The sequence below is a fragment of the Antechinus flavipes genome, chromosome 4 (genome assembly GCF_016432865.1).
Source record: "Antechinus flavipes isolate AdamAnt ecotype Samford, QLD, Australia chromosome 4, AdamAnt_v2, whole genome shotgun sequence".
NCBI lineage: Eukaryota > Metazoa > Chordata > Mammalia > Dasyuromorphia > Dasyuridae > Antechinus > Antechinus flavipes.
Window position 1 is genome coordinate 475513322 of NC_067401.1, and position 26274 is coordinate 475539595.

General features: G+C 41.5%; 1 protein-coding gene across 2 annotated transcripts in view; it reads left to right on the top strand.

Annotated features, from left to right (window-relative positions):
• Positions 1-26274, top strand: part of FAF1 (Fas associated factor 1) — a 402722-nt gene that overhangs the window by 135644 nt on the left and 240804 nt on the right. For both annotated transcript variants that reach the window (XM_051999721.1, XM_051999722.1), the window contains exon 6: positions 187-275. In XM_051999721.1, coding sequence (XP_051855681.1) covers positions 187-275 — 89 coding nt within the window. The remainder of the gene's footprint in view (positions 1-186; positions 276-26274) is intronic.

Here is a 26274-nt window from a genome sequence, read left to right on the forward strand (position 1 = left end):
AGAGACAGGCTGTCCCCGCCGCGGGCAGCACAAAGCCTCTCACTTGGTAGGTGCCGAGTAAATATTTGTTGAATGCCAAGTTTGTCAGAATGGTGCAGTATAGAAAGCTACAGTTCGAATGACAGCTTCTCAAATGTTGGCAGTGCCCACAAACAGTCATGATTTTCTTTTCTTTTTTTTTTTCAGACGGTCTTAAAAACTCTACACTTGCCAAAAAACAACAGTCTTTATGTCCTCACACCTGACTTGCCACCGCCTTCCTCGAGTCATGCTGGGTAAGGTCCTCGTTTTCCAGATCCTAAATTGAAAGGTTTTGCTGTCCAGTGGGGCTTCTCGATGTCAGATCTCTGCTCTGTTTATATTGCATTTGAACCTCAGAATGAGAGCAGAAATCATCACCAAGTCCTTCACCGATTGCCCTCCCTCAGGGTTTGAACCCACCTTTCTCTGGATTGTTCTCTTCCCTTACAATAGGAAAACTCACTTTTGTCTCCACCCTCAGATCCTGCTTCTGGGATCATAGTTCAGCTGACATAAAATTATTCTTGCTTGCCTTGTGACAGCCTGAAGTGGCCTGGCTCTGAGGTCATTTCTGGGGCCCCTGAGATAGCCTTCTTCCCAGAACAAGGTCCTTGTCAGTAATAATAGTGCTGTCATCATTGTCTTTGCCTTTATGGTTATTGTTGATGGGTGCCCATTAAAAACATTGGTAACTTTGGGGAGCAGCTGGGGCATTGGTTCAATGAAAAGAGCTCTGGCTCCGGAGCCAGAGGGCACACGGTTCAATTCCAGGCTTTGATGGTCTCTAGCTTTGTGGCCCGGCCAGCCACTTCTCTCTAGGCCCCAGTCTTCCCATCTGCAGCTCAAGGTTCCTTGCAGCTCTAGGTTTGTGGTTCTGTGTTTCTAGGACTCTCCTGTCTGGACTATTTATATGCTTTTTTATTGCTGTCAGTGTTTTTTTTCAGTGTCTTGCCAGCCCACTCTGGACTCTGTTCTGTAATAATGTTTTTGAAATAATCAAGATAATTATTAGAAAAGTGAAACCTCACATTTATAAATTATTTTTGGGTACACAAAGTACTTTGTCAGAACGACCCTGAGAGAGTGGCAGGGACAGTGACTCTGTCGTTCCAGACTGATTTAGGTGATTTGTCCAGACTTCTACAGCCTCACCTGTGTCTGAGCCAGGATTTAAATCCGGGCTTCCTGAATTGAACACTGACCCTTTTTCCTCCGTCGTAGAGGTTTAGAGCTGGTGGAGCCTGGCCAGGACAGATTAAGATACAATTGGGAAATGCCTAATAAAATCAATAATGACGCAACCTAGATACTTGAATTTGCTTTTTCCAAGTCAGTGTGTGATCTGCAGGAAAGAATACCCTGCTCTGCCCCCTCAGGGTGACAGGCAGGTCAGCCAACCGTGCTCAGGTGCCAGTCTGTACTGCAGACAGGGGATGGGGACCTGGATGGCCAAACACTGTCACTTCCCTTAAGGAGCTCGCCGTCTGCTGGGAAGACCCCATGCAGACAGTCATGTGCAAACAAGCTAGAGGCAGAGAATGGGTCGCAGGCCTGGGAGTGCCGTGCAGTCTGGGGAAAGGGCAGACAGAAGGGGCGTTGGCAGCTTTGGGGGGTAGCCCAGGTTTCTAAGAGGAAGCTGGCTTTGAGTTGAGTCTTAAAGGATCTGTACAATTTCAGTGTATAGAGATAAGGATTCGTGGCATTGGTCACATGCAGAGTGTATCAGCCAAGGGAGGGACTGGGACAATGTAGGGGGACTGGGGGGGACCCAGTTTGGGTGGAGCACAGAGCCTCTGCAAGGGAAACATACAAGGTTAGCGTCTGGCCACGGGGCCTTGAATGTTGAACAAACCTTTCTTTCTGGATTGTGGAGATTTACCAGACTTTCATGATGCCTAGCTCTTATGAATAGGGTCACAGTAGAAAAAAAGAAAAAATAGGAATGGTTCAGAATCAGTCAAAAACCTTTCCCTGGAAGTTTCTGGATAGAAAGAATGATTTAATGTGATTCTCAGACTAATATGAGAATCATTAAGCAAAGGCACATTTTAAGACATTTTCCTCACAACTCAAAAATTGTTCATTGTTTTGGAATGGAGTAAACCTTCATTAAGTGTCTACTATGTGCCAGACCCTTTGCTAAGCACCTTACAAACAGTATTTAATTGTTCTGTTCAGACACTGTGTCTTCCTGTCACATCTCAAGGAGTTTTGCTTTTTGGATGATGTATGTTATCCATATTATAATTTCAGTGTGAATGCCATGGAACAAAGCGACAGCTTGGGAACCTTTGGGGCTTTTAAAATTCACATAAAATAATAATGTACATAATTTTTTTTCATTTTTAACCTTTAGTCAGTATATTTGTGTTGCAGCTCTTGGAATTCACCCTTTTTTTACACCTATTTGATGACATAGCTAGTTTCTGTTCTTTTCCCTGTCCATATTCCGCTTATTTGATCAAGAAACTTGAATTTCCTGCTATTTTGACCAAAGGAGAAATTCTTTTTAAGACAGAAGACTGAATAAGTTGAGTATATTTATTGCTTGAGTTTTATAGGGGAAAAGTATCATATTGTATAGCTGTGGTCACACATACAATGTTCTGATTGGTTGCTAGTAATGATACTTCATTATAATGAGCCAGATATAACCAGCTCTTGAGGCCATCCATGGCTCTGATTTCTGAGCCATCACATTTCTGTCCCAACTTAAATTGATCACACTGTTCTCACTAGCCATCTTCTCGCTATCCTTGTTCAGTCCACTGTTAGCTTCAAAAGAAAGATGTGTCAAGTTCCTGTCGTCTGGCTCCTCTCATCTTTTCTGTGACTTCTTCACCTTAGCACCGCTCCCTGGCCACCATTCTACCACATGAGTTTCTTCCCCAACTCCTTGTTGAAAAGCTCCTTGAAGACAAGGGTTGGCTCTTTTCTTATATCTATATTCCTAGTGGTTAGCCTCATTCTTAGTCATGATCTTAGTAAAAAAAATTTTCATGCATTTATCCATAACTGTACCATGTTGGAGGGAAAATATCCTTAATGAAGTAGAGTATAAGAGTTATATATACTTTTCTCAACTCTTTTTTTTTTTTTTAAAATAAGCTGTTTTATTTTCCTGGTTTATTTGAGAATGGGCTTTTCTGGAAAAACTAAAGGAGATGATTTTTTTCCTCTATTCTAAATAAGCTCTTTCACTAAATCTTCACTTTTGGGGAAGCATTCTCTTTACCTCCAGACTCAATTCCTTCATCTAGACAAAATGACCTCTCAGATGCTGCACCCCCTTTGCAGTCCCAGCTATCTGAGAGGGAGATTCATAGGACATTTGCTGGAGGTGGTAAGACCCCATGGGATGTGTCAGCTGTGGCAGTTGCTTTCTGTTTGTAACTTCTTCCTCTCCTTCATTATTCCATTTGTCCAAAATCATAGTTCTCATGCGCAGTGGATTCAACTTTGCAGATTATTAATCTGCTAAAAGAATACATTCTCTTCATGAAGCAGAAATGCTTTATGTGCTACTTGTGAAAATGGTTTCTTTTAGTTCGAAAAGTGCTATAGATTTCTGATTCAAACAAGGTATAAGCATAAGAAAAATCAGTTTGGGGGATTTCACAACCACTGGGGGTCCTGGAGGATTAAATTTGATAATTTTATATAAAGCTGATGTTATAATTTAATAAATAAGGAGGGACATTGGCTTTGTGTGCAGCCCTTCTCATTTGTACAGTTTAACAACCTCCCCATGTCCTCTAGCTAATTTGGGTTTTACATGGGATCCACTTGGGTGGGAGTGAATGAAGCCCTCTTTGTCTTGCACAGAACTGCTCTTGTTTGGTCGTAAGGGAGGGCACAGGGACATTAGAGAACTGGTCAGTCTCCTGTCTTCTTCTGGGCCTCTGCCATCCAGAGATCAGCCTCTTTGATGGGCAGAAACTCTTCTCCCCAAAGTTTATAATGTCTTAATTAACTAATTGGATGTTCTTTTTCCCTCTGATCTTTATCTTTTTTATTCTGTCTGCTGCAATTGACATCTCTTTGATTTTTCCTGGTATTGCTTTTTCTTAGTTTTCTTCCTAACAATTTCTCAATCTCTTTTACTGATATCACTTTAGTGATATTCCACTAAGGCCCTTTTTTCTTCTCTAGTCTCATACTTGGTATCTTCATCAGCTCCTATTTCACCTTATTAATATTTTATCCCAATGTAGTTCCTAATATATAGTTATTAGTAGATAGATAATTCCCCAGATCTCTCTCTCTCTCTCTCTCTCTCTCTCTCTCATCTCATCTCATCTCATCTCATCTCATCTCATCTCATCTCTCACTATTGATGAGTATCCTCTCAATATTCCATTCTTTGCCACCCCAAAAAAGCTGATATAAATATTTTTGCATCTAAGTTCCTTTTCTCTGATCTTTTTAGAGTATAGACCTAGTAGTGATCTTGCTGGATCAGAGCAATATAATGTTAGCTCATCCTATTTGATATTCAAAGTTATGGTAACTGTGCATTTCCCGCCAGCCTTTCTTCTTCTTTTCCCTAAAAGTATGTTTTGTTTCTGAGCACCGCCTCCCTTACCTCCTTCTTCTCTTTTGTCATATCTTACTAATCCATGTCTCTTAGCCCCTTCCCCTCCTATTTCCCTATTGGGTAAGATATATTTCTATACCCAATTGAGTATGTACATATATTATTTCTTCTTTGAACCAATTTCCTCTTTGAATATCTAGGAGCTTTGGAATTTGACCATGTATTCTTAGGAATTTTTATTTTGGATCTTTTTTTGGAAGAATTCTTTCAATTTCTATTTTATCCTTTGGTTCTAGGATATCAGGGCATTTTTAATTGATAATTTCTTGAAATATGTTCTATAAATTCTTTTTTTGATCATGGCTTTCAAGAAATCCAATAATTCTTAAACTTTTTATTTTTTAACTGTTTTCCAGGTCAGTTGGTTTTTCTGTCACGATACTTAACATTTTCTTCTATTTTCTCATTCATTTGACTTTGTTTTATTGTTTCTTGATGTCTCATGGTGTCGTTATTGGTTTCCACTTGCCTAATTATAATTATTATTTTTATTTTTTTCCTCAATAGTATTTTATTTTTCCAAATACATATAAAGATAGTTTTCAACATTCATTTTTGTAACTGAATTTGTTTTCCAAATTTTTCTTCCTCATTCCCTTATTTTCTCCCCTCCCCAAGATAGCAAGTTATCTGATATAGGTTAAATATGCATAATCCTTTTAAATATATTTCCATATTTGCCATGTTGTTCAATAACAAGAGAAATCAGCCCAGAAGAGGAAAAAACCACGAGAAAAATGAAAATACTATACTTCTATCCATAGTTCTCTCTTTGAATATGGATGGCATTCCATTCTCATTTTTAAGGAATTGTTTTCTTCAGTGAAATTTTGTTCCTCTTTGACCCAGTTCTGCTTTTTAAGGTTTTTTCTTCAGTGATTTTTTAAAAAAACATCTTTAACCAATTGGCCTATTCTATTTCTTAAGGTGTTTTTTTTTTTTTTTTCCATTATTTTTAGGGCCTCTTTTTATCAAGCTATTGGTTCTCTTTTCATGATTTTCTTGCATTGCTCTCATTTTGCCCCTAATTTTTTCTTGCCATTCCTGTCTCTTTAATTTCCAAGAGTCTTGTTTGACTTGGATCCAATTGGCATTTTTCTTTGAGGCTTTTTTGGTAGTTGTTTTCTTGTTATCTTCTTCTGCATTTAGGTTCTTCTGAGTTTATGTCTTTAGTCTTCCCTGCCATTGTAGCAGATTTTTATGGTCAAATTTTTTTTTCCATTGTTTGATCATTTTTCCAGCTGTTTTCTTTATAATTTTATAGTAGGCCTCTGATCATCTATAATGAAAAATAAAGAGACAATCTTAAAAAAAATATTTTATTTATTTATCAAGGCTTTTTTTTTTTTTTTTTTTTTTTTGTGCTGCTGTTTTCAGAGTACAACAGAAGGTTCTGTTCAACAGAAAGTTTTGGTTCTTCCAAGGTAGTGTGATAAAAGAGAGGTTCTGGTCTTACCCAGAAAGGATCCCTGATCCCCTACAGCTATGAGCACTTTTTTGTTTATAATTGTGTCCAGGCCTCCTGCTCCCTTCTGACTGATCCCCAGAACTCCCCTTTTCCCTGTGTAAGGGTCATAGAGTTGCCAGTCAGTGTCAGCTATACCCAGTGCCAGCAAAGATCCCTTGTAATCTCTCTAGGCAGTTGTTGGACCCTTTCTTCTGTGGGCCGAAAGCTCCCCAAACTGCTGCTTCTGCAGTTAAATGCTCTCCATGGCCCAGTGCTGCTGCTGCTGTCATGGGCGTCCTTCTGGGCTGGCTCCTGCTCTGCTGGGACCTCTCTTCCAACCTCCTAGGTGGTCCTTGCCTGGAAAAATGTCCCACTTTGACCTTTGGTTGGCTCTGCTGCTCCAAAATGTTATTTGTGGAGTTATTTTAAAGTTGTCTGGAGGGGAATAACAGGAGAGGTCAGCTTGGAGGGTGCTCGTCCTCTGCCATCTTGGCTGCTACCTGGTTGAACCTTCCTACAGAAGCATCTCAAACTCAGCTAGTCCAAAACAGAACTCGGTTATCCTTCCCTACCTTTTCTCTTCACTTCCCTATTTCTCTTGAGGCTGCCACTGTTTAACCTTTAGATCATCATAGCAGCGAGGTAGTACAGGTGGTTAGAGCATAGGACCTGAATACAAATGTGGCCTTAGACACATTTACTAGTTCTGTGGTCCTAGGCAAGTCCCTTAATTGCTTCTGCCTTAGTTTTCTCATATGTAAAAAATAATATTTTTTGGTATAATAAATTGTAATAATTGTATAATTTATTGTGCATAATTGTATATTATACAATAATTGTATAATTATATACAATTGTACATAATGCAATTATGTTGTATTATATACAATAATATAATTGTAAAACCCACTCCCAGGATTGTTGTGAGGATCAAATGAGATATTTTTCCTCCAGCTTAATAAATGCTTACTGAATTGAATTGGATATTGAAAGAACTGGTATTAATAGACTGATACATATGAAATATTCTTTTTTATATTTATATTCTTTAAGTTCTGAGTTTCATATTACTACATCCCTCCTTCCCCTCACTTGTCCCAGAGATGGTAAGCAATTTGATTTAGGTTATACATGTGCTGTCATGCAAAACATAATTCTATATTAGTCCAGATGAGATAATATTTGTAAAGTAAGCTTCAAAGTGGTATAGAATTGCTGGCAGTGTGTACATCTAGACATTTCTTATGTGCATGCGTCCTTTGCATTCACAGCAGTCACTCCCAAGGTGATGGTTATTGCCTCTTACCTGGCCAGTTATATCAGTCAGTCTCATCCTTTACAGGGCCCCCAAACACTCCTAGGCTCAAATCTCCTATGTTTATCATGCAACTTTACCACTTGGTCTAATTAAATATTGTTCCTCATCACTTACTCCAATCTGCAGCCAGATTTGAACTCGGGTTTCCTGACTTCAAGCCTAAAGTCCCATTTCTTGAGCCACCTTACAAGTTCACATGGATTCACTTTACCTTTTCATCCCTCGTGCCCTCTTTGGGCCAGTTGGGCTTCCTTGGGTGTGCCCTCTGCTCCAGGATCTTCTCCTTTGGGATGTCTTTGGGGCCAGGCCATTGGCCGGCAGGGCTTTGAACAGTCTCTGCTGATTCTGAGGTAGCATTCCTTAATGAGACGTGGGGAGTCCTACAGTGATCCTGTGAGGCGTGTGCTTCTTTTATCCCCAGTTTGGGGGATGATTTTATTGAGCTGAGGAGCTTCTATCATAGCCGAATCTACAAGGGACCCAGTGTCTCATGGCAGAGACTTAATGGCATCTTCCTGGATCTTTCCCTGGGGCTCTGTTGCCTCTTGGGGCATAACTTGGTAGTTTGGGAAATGAGGGGAGAGAGAGTCGGACCCAGCCTCAACTGGGATGCGCCGAATGCCTGACAAAAAAGACAAAACAGCTTTTAGCGGGTGCTCAAAACTAAAAATTAATTTGGGGTGACTTGAGCACCCGATCTCGGGGCCAAAGAAAGACTCCTTAGCCCGTTGAGTTCAGCCTGTCTCTTTCTAGAAATAATTATTTTCTTAGCTCCATGCAGCCAGGTGGAATCAGGAATCAGGAAGATTCCTCCTCCCAAGTTCCAGTCTGGCCTCAGACACTTCAGAGCCATGTGAGTCTGGGCAAGTCCTAGGAATCCCCTCAAAGGGGCAAAGCTCTCAGGTGGTCACATGAGGGGCACTAGGGCCTGCTGAGGGTCTTTTCAGGATGGGGAACGTGGAGGTCATCTTTGTAGATAGAAGAAATAGTGAGAATCCCCGATCTGAAGTAGATGCTTGGAGAGGTGCTCTGATGGAGAAAATGCAGCCCCAATGGCAGGGGCCCCAACGGGCAGGGGCCCCAAAGAGCAGGGACTATGGTGATTTCAGTTGAGGAGTAGGAGGGAAGGAGGCAGGATATGGGAGCACCGAGGAAGCACTCTCTGTTTTGGCACAGAAATTTGGGAAAGGTGAGGGAAGCAGCACACAAAAGACCCTGTGGGTTAGTTTTGTGGGCTGAGGGTCTGGGGCAGTCTGGAGCTATGGGAGGTTTATGAGGAGGTGAGTGACCTGATAGAAGTGATAATGTGGTTGGGAGGTTCGGCAGCCATGGATGCGATGGCTTGTGTAGGGACGAGGCTCCGAGAAGATGAGCTGGAACAGGCTTGGAGATAGGGGGCAGAGGGCAAGGAGGAGACACAGGCTCTGCTGGTCCCCCCTGGGCTATGTCCAGCGTGGCTTTCCCCCAGACCTCTGTTTTTCCTGAGGATTTTGTTCCTACTGTCCAGACAACCACCAGAGGGCTCTCCTCCCCTGCTATGCTGCAGCTCCATCCCCCCAAGCCTTTGTCTGATGAATCCCTTAGGTTACCTCCTCCGTCACAGCCCAGAGCACGACTGGGGGATGAGCCCCACCATAACCCCGACCCTAGGGAGGAGGATACTGAGGGTCAGGCATCACTGGGAGTCCTTGGCTTAGTGACTTCCAATCGATGATAAGGTCTGGTTGGATGCACAGAAGGCAGAGCCCTGTGCCTGGAGTGAGGAAGGCTCGAGTTCAGATCCAGCTTCAGCCACTTGGTAGCAGTGAGTCAGTTTCCCCGACTGTCAGGCAGGGTTAATAACAGCGCCTTGTCAAGGTTATTGTGAGAATCAAATGAGACAACGCTGATGTGCATGGATGACTTTACCACCCCCATTTTCTAGCTGTGTGACGTCTCTCATCCTGAGTTTCCTCCCTTGTAAAGTGGGGCTTCCCTTACAGAGTGGATGAGGTGATGAAGGCAGGGGGCCTCTGACTGGATTGCACTCATTATTCTTCAGGTCGTGTGATGTCTGCAAACCTTGGGACTTTGGGGTCCCATGGAAGGTAGGGTGGTGGATGACTGCCTCGGTTGGGGCGGGGAGGGCAGCTGGAGAGTGAGTGGGGTAAGTGACACGTTCCTGGGGAAGAACTGGGCCAGAGGAGTTGTCAGGGCTGTGTGACCTGGGCTGAGTCATTTAGCTCTGCTTTGCCTCAGTTCCTCAGTTATGAAATGGGAATAATAATAACACCTCCCTCACTGGGTCATCAAGAATGAGATCATATTTGTAAAGGGCTTAACTGGGTGCCTGGTGCCCCTCCCCTCCCCACACAAACCTGGGGCTTCCCTTCAGACTTTCCTGAGAGGGAGACAATACTAATGTCACTCCCATCACTCCCTCCTTTTATAGATGAGGAAACTCAGGCCCCGAGAGGAGAAAACATTTGTTTGAGGTCAAGAGCCATGTTGGGAGTTTTGAAACCAGGTTTTCTGACAACTAGTCTTTCTCTTTCCATAACTCCTTGTATCTTATAAACACCAGAGAAATTTAAAATCTCATTTTTCCAGATGAGAAAATGAAACTTAGAGAAATGAAGTGATTTACGGTGCTAGAGATGATTTGGACTTGGGTCGTGTGTGTGTGTGTGTTGCTGAGGCATTTGGGGTTAAGTGACTGGCCCAGGGTCACACAGCCAGGAGGTGTTAAGTGTCTGAGACCAGATTTGAACTCAGATCCTCCTGACTTCAGGGCTGGTGCTCCATCCACTGCGCTCCCTAGCTGCTCCTGAACTCAGGTCTTTTAACTCTTAAGTGCTATCTTTCTTTCTATTATTCCAAACTGTCTTCTGGTCTTTTTGCCTCCCTCACACTTACTCTTTACGTCAAAAGTGATAGAACCCTCTTGGCCGTTGCTCGAAGAAGACACGCCATTCCTCATGTTGGTATTTTCACCGGCTTCCCTCAAGCTTGGAATTCTGCCTTTTCCATTCCACCACACTCTCTTTTCTGTCCCTGCCACCAGAATTTGTGGCCATCTACAGCATTTCCACAATACTTCAGAAAAAGTATTTTCTGTGCTAATATCAGTAGCCTGGCACCTTATTAATTACCCCCAAGCGGGTGAGGAAAAGACATTTTTCTCACAGCAGCCTAGAAACAGAAAGAGCTGCCAGATCCTAGATCGAGAAACAGGATCTATCAGTAAACTGGCACGGGAAGCAACGAGAGCCTGGACGAAAGTGTTCCAGGAGCTATGGAAGGACAGGACGTGGCTCTTGAAGACGAGTTTCCTTTCTTAACTGGAGGGAAAATGTATTAACACGCCATTATTGAGCACCAGCCCGAGGAAGCCCCAGGTGAGGCATTCAGGACCTGCAGTCAGCACCTCATCGCCTCCCAGAGGCCAAGCCCTGTGCTTGGGGACCCTGCCAGGGGAAACAAAGGCAAAAAAAAAGAAAAAAATCCTGCCTGCAGAGAGCTTCTCTTCTCTCAGGAGAGGTGTTCTTTGAGGCAGAAACCTAGGAGGGCATCCATCCCAGAAAGGCGAGGCAAAAGCAGTGCAAAGTGTCGGGAGAGAAGATGGCGGAAAGAGAACGTTCCAGCTGGGCTGAGCTGGACTCTGCAGGTGCCTTCTGGGGCTGCCAGATCTCACCTCCTCTCTGGGAGAGGGAGAAGCACATAGATGATTGTAGACCAAAGCAAAAATAAAGGCAAGGTGGTTAGCTGTCAAGGTGCTGGGATCTGAAGGCCCTCTGGGAGTTGGGGAGGGGGAGGAGGGACCAGGCTTGGGGACTTGGCAGTTAAAAGGCATGGAGATGGTAGGGATCAAGAGAGAGAAGCAGGGGAGGTGGAGGCGGCTGATACGCCATGAGGCTGGAGAAATGGGCTGTGACCATGCTGTCAAGATCACAAAACCAGAAGAGGTTCCAGTTGATCCAGAGATGTTAGGGAGTCCCTGGGATTTGTGGAGTGATGAGTAAGATGGTCACAGCTGCCCCAGATCCTAGGAATGGAGAATGGAGAAGGAAAGAGAAGGAGGATTTCTAGATCAGGTAGGCAACTATTCTAACTGTGGAGACAGGAATTAAGGGGGGCCTGGGCCGAGGCAGCTCGAAGCTCCCAGTAATGTTGGAGGGACACATGGCAGGGTTTTCTCATGATTAGGCTCTGGAGCAGAAGCCAGTGTAAAGGAATTGGGGGCGCCATCCGGGTTGGAAATGCTGGTCCTGGGACACTGCTGCTCTCTGCACTTAAGAAGGAAGTTGGCAAGAGATGTATTTGGCAGCAAAGATACAGCGATCTCTCCTGGACTATGGGGTTTTGGAGGACACAAATTTAGATCTAGGTATATGGATATTCTTAGAGATGTAGGGCTATAAAGGTATACATGCAAATACAGCTTTTAAAGTTCATCTGTGTAATACAAAATATGGAAGTAACACACAGATTTATCTATCCATCCATCTATCTGTCTGTCTGTCTATCCATCCATCCAGCCAGCCAGCCATCTATCAGCTTCATAGAGACAGTCTGGAGAGACAAGAAAAGAAGGCCTAGGACTGAGTCTTGGGGAGCATCCCAGGATGCTGACGGGGATGGAAGTCCAGCCCAGTTAGGAGAGCAAAGGAGAAGCAGACTTCTGAAAACCTAGGGGGGAAGAAATAATCAGTCACAGGTGAAATGGTTTATCCTCTTCCAAAAAATCATTTTCCCCAGGTTGAAGCTCTTCTCCACTCATCCAGACCACACACTGCCGTTTTGCCAGAAGGCACGTGAAGTCAGGCCCTTTTGAAAGTCGTTCTAGGGTAGAAACATTGGCTCTGGAAGTTTCCTCACTTTTCACTTTGGGTGGTTTTGAGTCTTCCTGCTTTTCTGGAGCCATTCCTTCCATTAGGGCCAGAATGTGAACCATCTCTTTTCTTTTTCTTTTTCTGTTTCCGAGGCTATCAAGATAAGTGACTTATCCAGAGTCAGGCAGCTCCTAAGTATTTGAGACAGGATTTGAACCAGGTCCTCCTGGCTCCAGGGCCGGTGCTGTCTGCTGCACCACTCAGCGGCCCCTGAGCCTCTCATTTTCAAAAAGAAAAGAAAAAATGTGAAGCGCTCCATACTCGATGAAAATATTTCCCGTCAGATGGTTTTCTGGTAGGCCAACGGAAGAGGCTTTATTTAGCGATTCAGTTCACTAATTGATCTGCTATCTATAATAAAGAATTCCTCTTAACAGGATAGGCCCAGTAAGGGCTTTTTGATGAGATTGGTCACATTATTTTTATAGGTGCCAAATTGTGAGCTGCAGGAGGGCGCAGACTGTGTATTAATTATCGTGGCATCTCCCGCAGCCACAGGCACAGAAGGTTCTGAAGTCACAAGAAATGTGTCGGGGCCCAGCCCAGACACGTTGCTAGTTATGGAGCCTGGAGGAAGGGCTTCATTTACGTCCTCATCCCTAAGACGGGAAGAACGAGGCAGAACTGTGGCCATGAGAAAAGTCCCTGTTAAAACTAAAAGCTCTGTAGAACATGTTTGGGGGCCACTTCAGCCATTGTTGTTTAACCAAGCAATAAACATAGGCAGTTAGCAGCACAGTACATAAGCTGGGCCTGCAGTCAGAAAAATTGAATTCAGATCTGGCCTGAGATGCTTTAGCTTTGTGATCCTGGACAAGTCATTGCCCCTTTATCCGCCTTTGTTTTCTCAACTGAAAAGATGAAATAAAAACATCCAAGGCCCAGGATCTTTGTGAAGATCACATAAGATGATGATTGTAAAGCTTTTAGCACTGCCTGGCAGACAGTGGGTCCTTAATAAATGCTCATTTCCCTCTTTGCTTCCTTTACCATCACACTGGCACCTCCTAGCTCACAGATGAGGGTTGGGATAAGAGATAGAACTACATTGTGTGGTAATAAATACATGCATTAGAGGGATTCAGACATGTTATGAAAAGGCACTGTTCAGTTCAAATCTGACTGTAGCCACTTAGCCTATTGTGTGACCCTGAACAAGTCACTTAACCCCAGGCTACCTCAGTATCCCCATCGGTAAAATGGGGAGAATGATAGCACCTGATTCCCAGGGTTGTTTTTAGGATAAAGTGAGATCATATTTGTAAGCACTTGGCAGCCTTCGAGTGCTGAAACTTCTGTTCCTCTCCTTCCTTCCCCCTCTTCCTTCTTCAGTGGGAAAAAAGGATTGAGAGAGGAAAGGCTAAGGAGGGCCCGGCTCAGGAGGGGGCTATGAAGGCAACATCCACACTTCGTACCTGTTCAGATGTGGAAAAGGAAGGAGAGTAAGGAGGAAGAACAAGTCCTCACCTTGACCAGTGGTGACTGAGCCACAGGTTTTGTCTGCTGGGTCCGGGCTCTCCCAGGGGTCCCAGAAAATCCAGGTGGGAAGAGATTGGAAGCAGGAGGGAATGGCTTCTTTTTTTGCCCTGCAGGGGAGAAGAGGCAAAGAGAAACTTGCCTCAGTTTCCTCATCTGTCAGATGAGCTGGAGAAGGAAAAGACCAAGAAACCCCTGGGATCCTGAAGAGTCAGACACGACTGAAATGACTAGGCAACAACATAACTGAGGAAACTAAAGCAAATGAGTTAAGTGACCTGCCCAAGCTCACACAGCTAGTAAATGACTGAGACTGGATTTGAACTCAGGTCTTGCTGACTCTAGGCCCAGGACTCTCTATTTACTGTGCCATCTAATTGCCAGTAGATATAGGATGAATTGCTGGCAGTGTTAGAGGGAAAGAACTAAAATTAAGTATGACTGGAAAATGCTTTAGCTGAGATCAGTTTTCTTTTTTTAAAATAAGTTTTATTGATATTTTCTGGTTTTTATATCACCATAATATCTCACATGTCCCTTTCTTTTCCCCTCCTTGAAAGCCATTCCATATGACAGCATCTTTGGAGAGAAAAAAAAGGGGGAAAAGTCAGATAAATACAACAAAAAGTCTGAAAACTTGTGCTATGTAGGGGGAGGATTCTGGGAAGATGGCAGAGGAGGTCAGAAAACTCCAAGCCCTCCAGATTTCTCCCACAAACAGAACAAAATTGCACCCCAGGCAAACACAGACCCATGAAAATCACATAAGATGGGGCAGAGCAGGGGTCCTCCTGGGACAGCTGGAGAAGACCAGAAGAAAGATCTGTGGAAGAGGTTGAGCTGAGGTAGAGTGTCAGTACCTCCAGGCTTGCTCCACAGAAACAGCAGGAGGGGAACCCTGAGGCTCTCTGGGTGTGGAGGGAGCCTCAGACTCAACCAAAGGCACTTTCACTTCCAAGACAGCCTAGTCTGAGTCCAGGAAGATTGGTTGGGAACACCAGGCCCAGCTGGGCTGCTGAGGTCAGGCCCTGGAGAAACCAGCCCTCAATGAGTGCAGAGGCGTGGGGCAGGGACGCTGCTGACTGCAGCACTTTCAGAAGTGGGGGGCTCTTGGTTTAGGGTTCCATGCCAGAGAGAAGAACTGAAGTGAAGCCAGAAGTGCCCCCTCCCCTTTTCAGGATTAGGGTTGGCTACACTATCAAATTTTTCTTAAAAAAAGGAAAGAAAAGAGCAGGCAAAGGAGAAAGAACCCAACCATAGAACGTTATTGTGGGAATTGGGAAGATGAGAGTTCATCTTCCTCCCCCTGAGGCAATTGGGGTTAAGTGACAGCCCGAAAGTGTTAAGTCAAATTTGAGGTCAAATTTGAACTCAGATCCTCCTGACTTCAGGGCTGGTGCTATCTCCACTGCGCCACCTAGCTGCCCTTGGAATTCATCTTTAAAGGAGGATGCAATTAAAAAAAAAAAAGCCTTTCCTACCCCAAAGAGTAATGTTGAATGGTTACTTGCACAGAAAGAATTTATAGAAGAACTCTGTGGTGATTTTCTTCTTTTAAAATAATGGTTCTCTCTGGGAGAAAGCAGGTTTCTTGGGGAGGTTTTCTGGAGGCAGCCTTAATTTCAGTTAAGAGTAATAACCACCCAAAATGCAGCCAGCTGGTAAAAATGCAAACATTTATTTTCTCTTTCCAAAATAGCCCGGTTAGTTGAGGCCTATCTCTCTGCTTGGTTCCAAGAACTCTTGCATATTGTCCTTTGCTTCTGCCTCTGCTTTCTTCAGCCTCCAGCCAGCCAAGTGGAAAATAGAATGAATCTCTCTTGTTTCGGAGAGAGAACTTGTGGGCTTCCTCCCAGAGTGCTCCTCTCTGACCCCAGTCAATGTTCCAAAGTAACTCTCTCTAACCCAAAGTAACTCATTAATCCGAAGCTAAGACCCTCTTTATAGATGGTCTTCCAAAGGTTAACTCCTCCTGGAGGCACACCTAAGGAAGGTGTGAATTCACAAAGTTACAAAGTTTACTTTGTGAATCTCCCATACTTGTGAACTCCAATGAGTACTTAAATACTTCTTGCTTATATGAGTTCTCTAAAGGTGTGAACACAAGCATTGTATCAATTAGTTTTACTTAGTACTTTGTTTCAGGTTCTCGCCCAAAACATCTCCCTGTAAGATCAGATCAATGATACTGAACCATGCTAAATTAGATAATTATTGTCTCTATCAACTCTAATGACTTAACAGTTTGTAAAGATTTCAACAGAACTCAAAAAAGACTTTTTGAAAATCAAATGAGAGAGATGACAGGGAGGGGGAAAGGACCCTTCAAGAAAAACAAGATTATGAAAAGAAAGTCAGCCATCTTGAAAAGGAGATCTGGAATCTTAAAGAAGAAAATAATTCTTTCAGAATTAGAATTGGGCAAGGAGAAACCAGTGAAGCTATATGAGACCAAGAAATAAGAAAACGAAATATAAAGAATGAAAAATTAGAAGAGAATGTGAAATATAAGAAAAATAACAGATCTGGAGAACAGAGCAAGAAGAGAAAACATAGAGAATAATTGGACTACCTGAAAATTGTGACCCAAAAAAAAGAACTTGACACAAGAACACAAGAAATAACAGAGGAAATTGTCTTGAAGAGATAAGACAAGAGGGAAAAGTAGAAATAGAAAAATTCTACTGATTACAACCTCAAAGAGATACACAAGGAAAACACATAAGAACATTATTGCCAAACGTCAAAACTTCCAGATCAAAGAACAGCAACAAAAAACCGATTTAAATATGCTGGAGCTATATATAGTTAGCATTGTACAGGATTTATCAGGAGCTACAATAAAAGACTCCAGGTCCTGGAATGTTATGTATTGACAATCAAAGAACTATGTATGCCCGTAGGCAAAAATATCACATTCAGCAAAATTAAGCATATATTGAAGGGGGAGAAGGCGGGAAGGACATTCAGTGAATGCAAAGATTTTCAGGATTTTGTCTCAAACAAACTGAAACGCAATAGAAAATTTAACATGTAAGAGCCAATACCAAGGAACTCGATAAAGACAGTTTGTTTTATATGTGGAAATATAAATCAAATCTCTTAAGATTGACATCAGTAATTAGGTCGTTCAAAAGAAAGATTGAAGTAGAGCTGAGTATGAGGTGACTTCCTAGAAAAAGTTACAAATAGCAATTATACTATATAAATGATGTACAGAAGAAGAGATGGCACAAAGGCATTAGATGAAGAAGGAAGGCTGGTAGTGCTGAAAACCTACTCACATCAGGAGTGGGTTAAATACTGAACATTTCACACACACACACTCTATACATATACCATGAAGGGTATAGCATCCTCCATAATCTAGGAAAACATAATAGATGAGGGAAAAAGATAAGGTGGGGTATGGAATATGTAGATTTATGGCAGTGGAATAAGGTATGTGGATTTATGGGAAAGAATAAGTTGGATACAGTTGGGGTACAGAAGGATGTTTAGATTAATGGGAGTGGGATAAGATATATAGATTAATGGGAAATGGCATAAAGAGTGGAGGGGAGAAGATAAAGGAGGGCTCCATGGGTGGGTAGAGGTTAAATGATAGTAAGTCAAGTTAAGGAGTAGAACTACAGTAGAGAAGTTATCAAGAATAGGAAATAAGAGATCTATACAAACAATATCAAGGATTAGGAGTAGAATTTATTAGGAAAAAAATTAGGGCTAGTAATCATTGATCTCAGGCAAAGTAAAACAAAGATTCAATCAAGAGAGAAATCAACATTATGTGTCAGCCATATAATGTTTTGGATGCATATCTATGTATGTGTAAATGCATATGTGAGTATATATGTATGTGTGTGTATAGGTATGAGTAAGTATGCATGTACATATATACATATATATATACACCTTGTTTAACTGTAGCCTTCTTGGGGGAGGTACAGTGGGGAATGAAAGAAGAAAAAGACAATAAAGTAAAAAGCACACAGCAGAGAACAAAAGGAAGCAAAAAAAAGATGGACAGTCACAAATATAATAATTATTATTTTATTATTTATTATTATATGATTTCTTGAAATGGAAATCTATTGTTACATAATTTGAATTCTCCCTGATGTTCTGCTGAGTTCATGCCAATGTTTTGTTTTTCTTTTTCTGTCTTTCTTTTTCTATTTATTTTTTGTCTTGTTTTGTATTTAATTAAAAAATTTTTTTAATGGAAAAAATAATTAATTTAAAAGGGAGGAAGAAAATAAACCATTTGCAATATATAAAGCCTCTCTGCACCTTTTACCTCCAGGAAGGAGTAGGTTGGAAGTATCTTCTCATTCCTCTCTATTTTAGTTTTATTTTGTCTTTATAATTTTCTTAAATTTATTTTTGAATTTTTTGATGTGTTGTTCTTTCTGTTTATATCATGGGAGTCAATTGTATATTGTTTCCTTGGCTCTGCTTACGTCATTCTACAGTAGTTCATATAAATCTCTTCATACTTCTATATCACAAACATTATTTCTTACCTTAATATTCCATTATATTCATTTATCAGTTTGTTTAGTGATGGTCATCTATTTTATTTCCAATTTTTAGCTATCACAAAAAGTGCTGTTACAAATGTTTAGGAATGTATAGAGACTTCTGCTCTTTCAGTGACATCTTTGGGGTATAAATTCTGATTCAGAAGATATGGACGTTTGACTTACTTTATTTGTATAATTCCAAATTGCTTTCCTTTTGACCCCTTTCCTTTTTATCCTGTATACATTAATTTTTTTCTGGGCAAAAGCTTTTCAGTTTCAAGTTCTCTCATCTACTGTATTAAGTTCCTTCAGTTAATGTACTTTTTTTTTTTTTTTAAAGATGGCTCTGTTCTCACCTGCTCTCTTCCCTTTACCTCTGATCTTTTATCTTTTGATATTACCTGCCCCCCTCCTTTTCTTTCCTTTCCTCTCTATCATGTAGTCTTTTTCTTTAGTTTTAAAAAAAATATGCACCTCTTTCAAAAAATGATTTCTCTTATTTTCTTCATTATCCATTTTCTCTTTCTGTTTACTCTAGACCCTCATTCTCTGATTCGCAACTTTTGTCATTCTTTGGTTTCCCTCTCATCTCAGAATTCTTCATGCTATCAAATCTCTCATGATGTCCACGAATCTCTGGGCTCTTCCTGCCACTGCCTTATAGGGCTTGTTCACACTGGCATATCATTATTATATATTTCAGAGATGAAAAACTGAGGCGTGGATAGAGATCAAGTGACCTGCTTAGGATCACACAGCTAGCAAATATCTAAGGCTAAATTTGAACTTAAAATATTTCAAAATTTTTATTATTGTATATCTTATAATTATTGTATGTATTGTATTTGTCTTGTATAAATAAAGCTCAGGTTTGCAGGATGAATGCTCTGGGACTGCATCCTAAGCTCCATTTAGAATATATTATAGAATATATTATTCCATTTCCTCCTTTTTCTAGAGTTATTTGGCTTGAGTTATTTGGCTATCTTTTCCTTTGTATTTGAAGATCTTTTTCCTGAAGACTTGTTAATTGTTAACAATTAAACTAATTGTTAAAATTAATCACAATATATCTTGGAGTTTACAACCTTTGACTTTTTTCTAGAGGTGATCTGTGAATTTTTTTGATTCAAATATCATTTTTCTATGTTTAGAAGTTCTGAACATTTCTTGTTTTTTACTTCATTATGTTGCTTGGGGTTGTTCTTGTTGTATTTTTTTGGGAGAACTGTGATCCTAAGTTGATCCCAAATTGTCTTTGTGCGTTCTGCCTTTAATGTTATTGTTAATGTTTTTTGCCCTTTTTCTTCTTTAGTTCTTGGTATTTGAATTCCCAAAATATTGTTTTCTTTTTTGTTTCATTGGTGAGGCTCATCGTTACAGATTCAATTTTTCCTATTTTGTTGATTATTTTTGTTGTGTAGGCTATAACATCTGCTCTCAATTCTCATTTTTCTTTTGAGTCACTTACAGACAACCTGTTGTGGTTCCACATTTCCTTTACATTCCACAAGGTCCTGTATCTCATCACCTGTTGCAGCATTTTCCTTTGTTTCACAGTATAGTCTCAGTCTCAACTTGTTGGCTAGATCTGGAGGCCATAGTTTCTTCTATTAGTGTTTTGTTTTGTTTTTACTTTTATCTGTTTATGTTCACCTTTTGAGTTTTCTTCCTGAAATCTTTGGTACTTTCTGTTATCTGTCTCTCTCCCCGTTTTCCTTACTACTCACTTCTGACTCCCTTCAGTCTTATTGTGGTTTCCTTGGGGACTAGATCTCAGTGCACCTCCTCCCAGGATGGGAATTTCATGGTTTCCCAGCCTTGGTCTATGTCAGGTGGTTGGCCATAGTTAGGTTCAGTGACCTAGCTTCCATCACATCCTCTGCTCCTCAGTCCTTTTTCCTGGCCCCAGCAGTTCAGAGTTTGCTTTCCCTGGCCCCAAGACTTGGGGGCTACCCCTGGGTATAGCCAAAAGACTCTCAGGGCTCAAGCTCATTCCTGCAGCCTGGAGTTGAAGTCTCCAAGGTACTGGAGAGAGAGCAGGGGAATAGGGTTCAGGGGCGAATCTGAGTGTAAGTCTAGGCCATGTCCTTGGGTCTGCGAGGGTAGCTTTTTGCTGGCAGCAAGAGAGGTGAGGGAGTGAGCTCAGTGAGCTCAGGGTCAGTGAGAATCTGTTTCTGTTTGGGGAAAATTGATTTTTCACCTTCCTGTAAGTCTAAGTGCTTTAGATCATGGAGACAGCTGAAGTTGCTTTATATTTTTGTTTTGGAGAGTTTTGTGGATTGGGAGAAAATATCTAGTCTGCCATCTTGTTTTTCACATAACTTGGAAGTACCCGAGTTTTCAGTGATTTTGAAATGCTTTCTTTATTGAATATGTATATTTTTTTTGCATTGTGATTAGTAAATGACACCAGTCAATCAGTAAATATTTAATAAGTGCCTATTTTATATACCAAGCAGTGTGCTAAGTTCTGAGGATTTTGAATTTTAATTTGAAAAGAGGCAAAAGCCAGTCCTGTCTTCAAGGAGCATATAGTTTAATGGGGAAGACAAGCAAAAAGATAGGTACAAACAAACAAGCTCTATATAGGGAAACTGGGAAATAATTAAAAAGAGAAGGTATTGAAATTAAAAGGAGTTGGAAAAGGCTTCCTATAGAAGATGGGATTTTCATTCGTACTTGAAAGAAGCCAGAAAAGCCAGGAGACAAAAATGAGGTAAGAGAGCATTGTAAATGTGGGAGGCAGAAAAAATACCCAGAGTTTTGTTCTAGAAGGTGTCAGAAGACCAAAAGGTTGCAGACTGAGGGGCCTTATTAGGAAGGATTTTGAATAATAAATAGGATTTCATATTTGATCCTGGAGGGAACCAATGGAATTTATAGAGTGACTGCTACCCATATATATATGTTCAGGCATACATGTCGTATACAAGAGAGAGAGAAACACAGGGGCTGACGTGGTTGGACCTGCACTTCAGGAAAATCACTTTGATGGCTGAAGTGGAAGATGGTTAGGAGGGGGAAGACTAGAGGCAGATCCACACACCAGAAGGCTATTGCAATAGTGCAATAAGTGCACCAGAACAGTGGCTGTATCGGAGGAGAAAAAGGGCAGGCAGGCAGCAAGAGGTAAAATATTTTGTCCAAGGTTATGGAATAATAAAAATAGCTAACATCCATCCATCTGTCTATATCTGTCTGTCTGTCATCTCATTGATCCTTAATACAAACTTGAGAAGCAGGTGACAGTATTATTCCCATTTTACAGATAAGGAAACTAAGACTAATAGAGGTTGAGTGACTTAAGCAGGCTCCCATAAGTAGTGTCTGTGGCAGGATTTTAACTTAGGTCTTCCTCACAGAACCACTTTGTAAGTAGAGGCAAGATTTTTTTTTTAAATAACTAAACTAGAATTATTTTTGATAAAATGCTCAAGGGATACAAAACAAACCTGAATAACAAGCGTTCTCCTTGTTCACCTCTAGAGGCAGAGGACTCTCTGAGATCTCATAGACTGACAAACTAATTTGCAGTCATGTAAAAAATTGAACAATATGTTTTCCCCTTCAGTTTTTTAAGTGATAGCTTCCTCTGAGAAGTATTTAACTTAAATGTATACAGAGCTTAGTTTATGTTTCTCACTTTGCATCTCTAAATTTTTACTTTCTTCTAAAATAGGTTATAAAAACTAGTATAATTCAAATACCTGACTTTGAATGTAACACATATTGAAATGTCATGGAAAAGTTCATTAAAAATATCCTTAATATGATTAATTATACATTGCATGTGACCCCTAAATAACCATATTAAAGCTCAAATAGCTAGCGTGATCACAGGCATGTTTTGAAGGATGATGCCATTGTGAAAAGTTTGCAATAAATAGATCTTCACCTGTTCAGTAGTGACCGAACAGCTTTTGACCGAACAGCAGCCTCCCTCTCGTTGCTTTGTCACCGCTTGCCCCACTCTGCCCACCCTCACTGTGGATCTTGGCTGTGCCCCTTTCGATTAGAAGCAAGATCTGAACACAAATCCTGAGCCTTTTAAACCTTGCATGTATGATATGCTGGAGATTCCTTTTCTAATCTAGGTTGGACCAGGATAGCCATTGAGTGAGTCCCTTCCGTGTCTACATGTCCCAGATCAATGGCAGAGGCTGCTTCTAAGGTCCGGTGCAGTTCGGAGGAAGTCCACGCCAGGGTCTGAGGCCTTGTTTCAGGGTCTGCCTCTTCTCCTTCCTGTCTGTGGCCTTGCATGGGCCAGTTCTTTCCTCAGCGTTTTGTATTTGAAAAAGGAGGCGGTTGATCTCTAAGTTTTCTTACAACTAACCATGGGACCCCTCACAGTTCTTTCTTCCCTGGACCTTACTTATTGCATTGGGAAAATAGAATAATATTTACCTTCCCAACAGTTATCCTGAGGAATTAAATGGATATTAAAGGGCCTTGTAACTGGAAAGCTCTAGCCAAATGTAAAAGTATCATGATGATGATACTTTAAAATAATTTTATATGACTGTCTCCCCAAGCAAGCTATAAGTTCTTGGAGCTTCTTTTGAATTTGTTTGAGGGTCTTGTCTGTTTATCTTACTCTTTTATGTACACACTAGACAGATACACAGGAATAATAGAAGAGGGAAAAATTAACTCTAAAGACATATTTGCTATAGCTGATACTGACATGAAATAAAGTACTTTGATGAACTTGTCACTTCAGTGACCTTCCTCCCTCCTAACACTACAAACCGAAGCTCCACTACTCCATCTTGTTTTGTGTAATTCTCCTATAAACCAAGGCAAGAATTGTTAGTCTGTGTAAAACTTTAGTACATGTGTATTTTTGTAGCACCTGCTCTGTGACAGGCATTGTGCCGGACACCATACAAATATTATTCCATTTGATCCTCACAAGGACCTGGGAAGGAACCTGAGGCAGACAGAGGTTAACTGATCTGCTCTGAGTCACAGAGCTAGGGTAGGAGGCCACACAGGCTTCCAGGGGTCCCTGTTTCCATGTCAGGGACCCCTGGCTATCTCAGGGCTAATGGAAAAGGTTTTCTATCACAGCTTTAAGATTGAAGTGCATGTGTGGAGATGGGCACCCGTGTGTTCTTTTGTTCATACCCATGGCATGGCGGGCAGTTCAATATCACTGGTAATTTTAGGGAGTCGTTGGGGCACGGGGAGATAAAGTAGTTTGACTGCAGTTACTACGAGCTTGTATCAGAGCCAGGACTGGAAGCCATGTCGTCCTAATTCAGAGGCTGGCCCTCTAACCACTTTGCCACACTGCCTCAGTCTCTGGTTGCAGATGAGCTCTGAACATTTTTGGGTGTGGAAACTAGGAAGAGATGGATCTGGTGCAGAAAAGCTTTGCATTGTAGAGCCAGCAGCTGGTTGGGGCTCTGGGGCTCCTTCTCTCAACAAAATGACTGTTGTCTCCCACTGCTTCTATCTTTCATCACATTCTGTAAATGTATTGTCTGCTTGAGGGAATTTAAGCTCCTTGGAAACAGAGACTGTTTCCTTTTTCTCTCTAAGTCCTCAGTACCTGACATGGGATAAGCACCTTAGACATACTGATCTGGGTTAATTGTCCACGTAGCCTCCTGAGAGAATGACTTCTTTGGGCCTTTGGACTTGTAGTAGATACTTGCAATGCTAGGATGCTCCATCTGCCTGCCTCTCTCTCAGCATTCGATCAGTCAACCTTCATTTCTGATCACATATTTAATGATATTCCTCACAGCATGTTTTGCCCACAAGTTATTGTTGAAAATGAGCCAGTGGGCAAATAGTATGGTGAGTGGGGCTCAGGGGAGTAGGTGGACCCCTCTCCAGGGACAGGGGCTGTATTGATTTGAATATGGTTTGGAACCAGAAAGAGAGAAGGATAGAGGAGAGAGAGCCTGGCTGGAGCCTGCATAGATTGTGCTTAGTCAAGATGGGGTTCTGTCATGGAAATGCGGCTTCTGGGAAGCAGTACAGAATGCTTGTGGATTGCTTGAGTCTCATTTTGCCTGCCCCTGCTAAGGGTTAGCCTTGGAAGTACTTCCATCCTGCAGTGACCCTCCTTAGTGAGCTCAGAACCTCACACATACTAGGCACGTGAATGACAATTCTGGGCTTTGGATTCCAATTCCAGCTTCAGCACCATCTGACCCAGTGACCAGACTAGACATTGCATCTTTCTGAACCTTAGTTTCTTGCTCTGTAAAATGGAGATAATCATACTGGCATCGAGTCTCAAAGCATTTTCATGAGAAAAGTACTTTGTACATTTTAAAGTTGGAGAGTAGTGTGAGTTATTAATGTAGATAAATGTTTGCTCAATTCCAAATGAATGTTTTAAAGCTTGTGTGACTCTGTGCCAGGCTCTGGGCTAAGCAGTGGAAATTCAAAAACAAAAAACAAAACCATCTCCTCATTCTGTAGGAATTCTGAATGAATATATTTAAGTATTCTTACAGGATCTGTTATTCCTCTTCATCCTAGCCCTTTCCTCCCAACCTCTCCAGTAAGGTCATTGTTTTTATAAACCCCATTTGTAAAAGATTTTTTATTTCATATATTTCAAATCACTGACAAGATGATAGGAATAGTACCTTGTTTCTTCCTCCTAGAAGACGCCTACATTCTTGGGGAATGTCTTGATGAATATTGGAATTTAAATATACGATTGTGACTATTTTACACTTTAAACTTAATCCCTAATGGGAGTTGGTGCTGTATTTTATAAAGATAAAATTTGGCATGTTGGGTTGGCAAACGTTGGTTAATTAGGGGCCACTTAAAAGTGGCTAATTTGAAGGAGAGGACATCTCCCTGAAGTCCTACATTCTGGATGAAAGGGGAAACTTGCCTCCAATTAAAGCATCAATGGAGATCAAAACACATCTAATTGACGAGATATAACAAACCCAGTTATACAGTTTACTGCCTACTGATAGGTCAGTGACTACGGAGATTAGCTTGTTAGCATCAGACTTTGAAAAAGACTGCAGGCATTCTCTATTGTTGAGTTAATGGACAATAAGGAACTTGGCCAGTAATCCATAAGACCACAATAAATATGGCTGCAATGCCTTTTCTTTTTGTTAGGGCTTGCAAACCTTGGTTATAGTTCCAATCTTAGGATGCCTAGAATTGACTTGATTGAAAAATCTAGCTTTAGATATGTAGACACCTCTCTCTACAGTTAGCTTAGTTAGATCTCTCTCTCTCTCTCTCTCTTTCTTTCTTTCTTTCTTTCTCTTCGTTTGCCTCTCTTTCTCCCTTCTTTCTTTCCTTCCTTCCTTCCTTCCTTCCTTCCTTCCTTCCTTCCTTCCTTCCTTCCTTCCTTCCTCTCTGCCATAGCTTCATAATATTGTGCGCCCCAGTGTTAACAATAATATCATTATGTCATTTCTCACATTATACCATAATGCTAGCAAATTTACTTCTAGTTAGTTGTCGCGTGGTCAGATACTAGCCCCTGAGCATCAGTTGACATGTCATCCCTTTTACATCCTTCATTTGAGTCTCAGTGACCTCCTGTAATGCTGCCTTTTGTAATGTTCTTGGCAGAACCAGCCTATGCCATTAGAAAGGCTCTGCCAGCAGGTGCCCATGGTACTGCTTTGGGGAGTGTTAGGGCAGTTTGGCTCTGAAGGTCTAGATGGATCACAATTCCTTTCTGTCTGTGCTAATTATCCCCCCTGACCAATTGAAACTAGTGATGAGGTGAACCCTTAAGGTAAACCTCAGGATCTCTTGAACTTGAGGATCTTTATTCCAAAATTATGAAGTGATGCACTAAGCCCAGAGTTTACTTAGCTCAGAGTATCTAATTGCCAGCAGAGAAAGCAATTAAAAGTAACTGCAGTGTAAGAGGCCAACCTTTGTTAAACATGGTTTTAAGATTGTTACAGAGCTTAGGGGGAGGTGGGGGAGGGGTGGGATGGTGACATGGTGTCTGGGCGGATGTTAACAACTGTAGCAGAGTGTTAATTAAGAATGATGTAATCTGCTGGGCA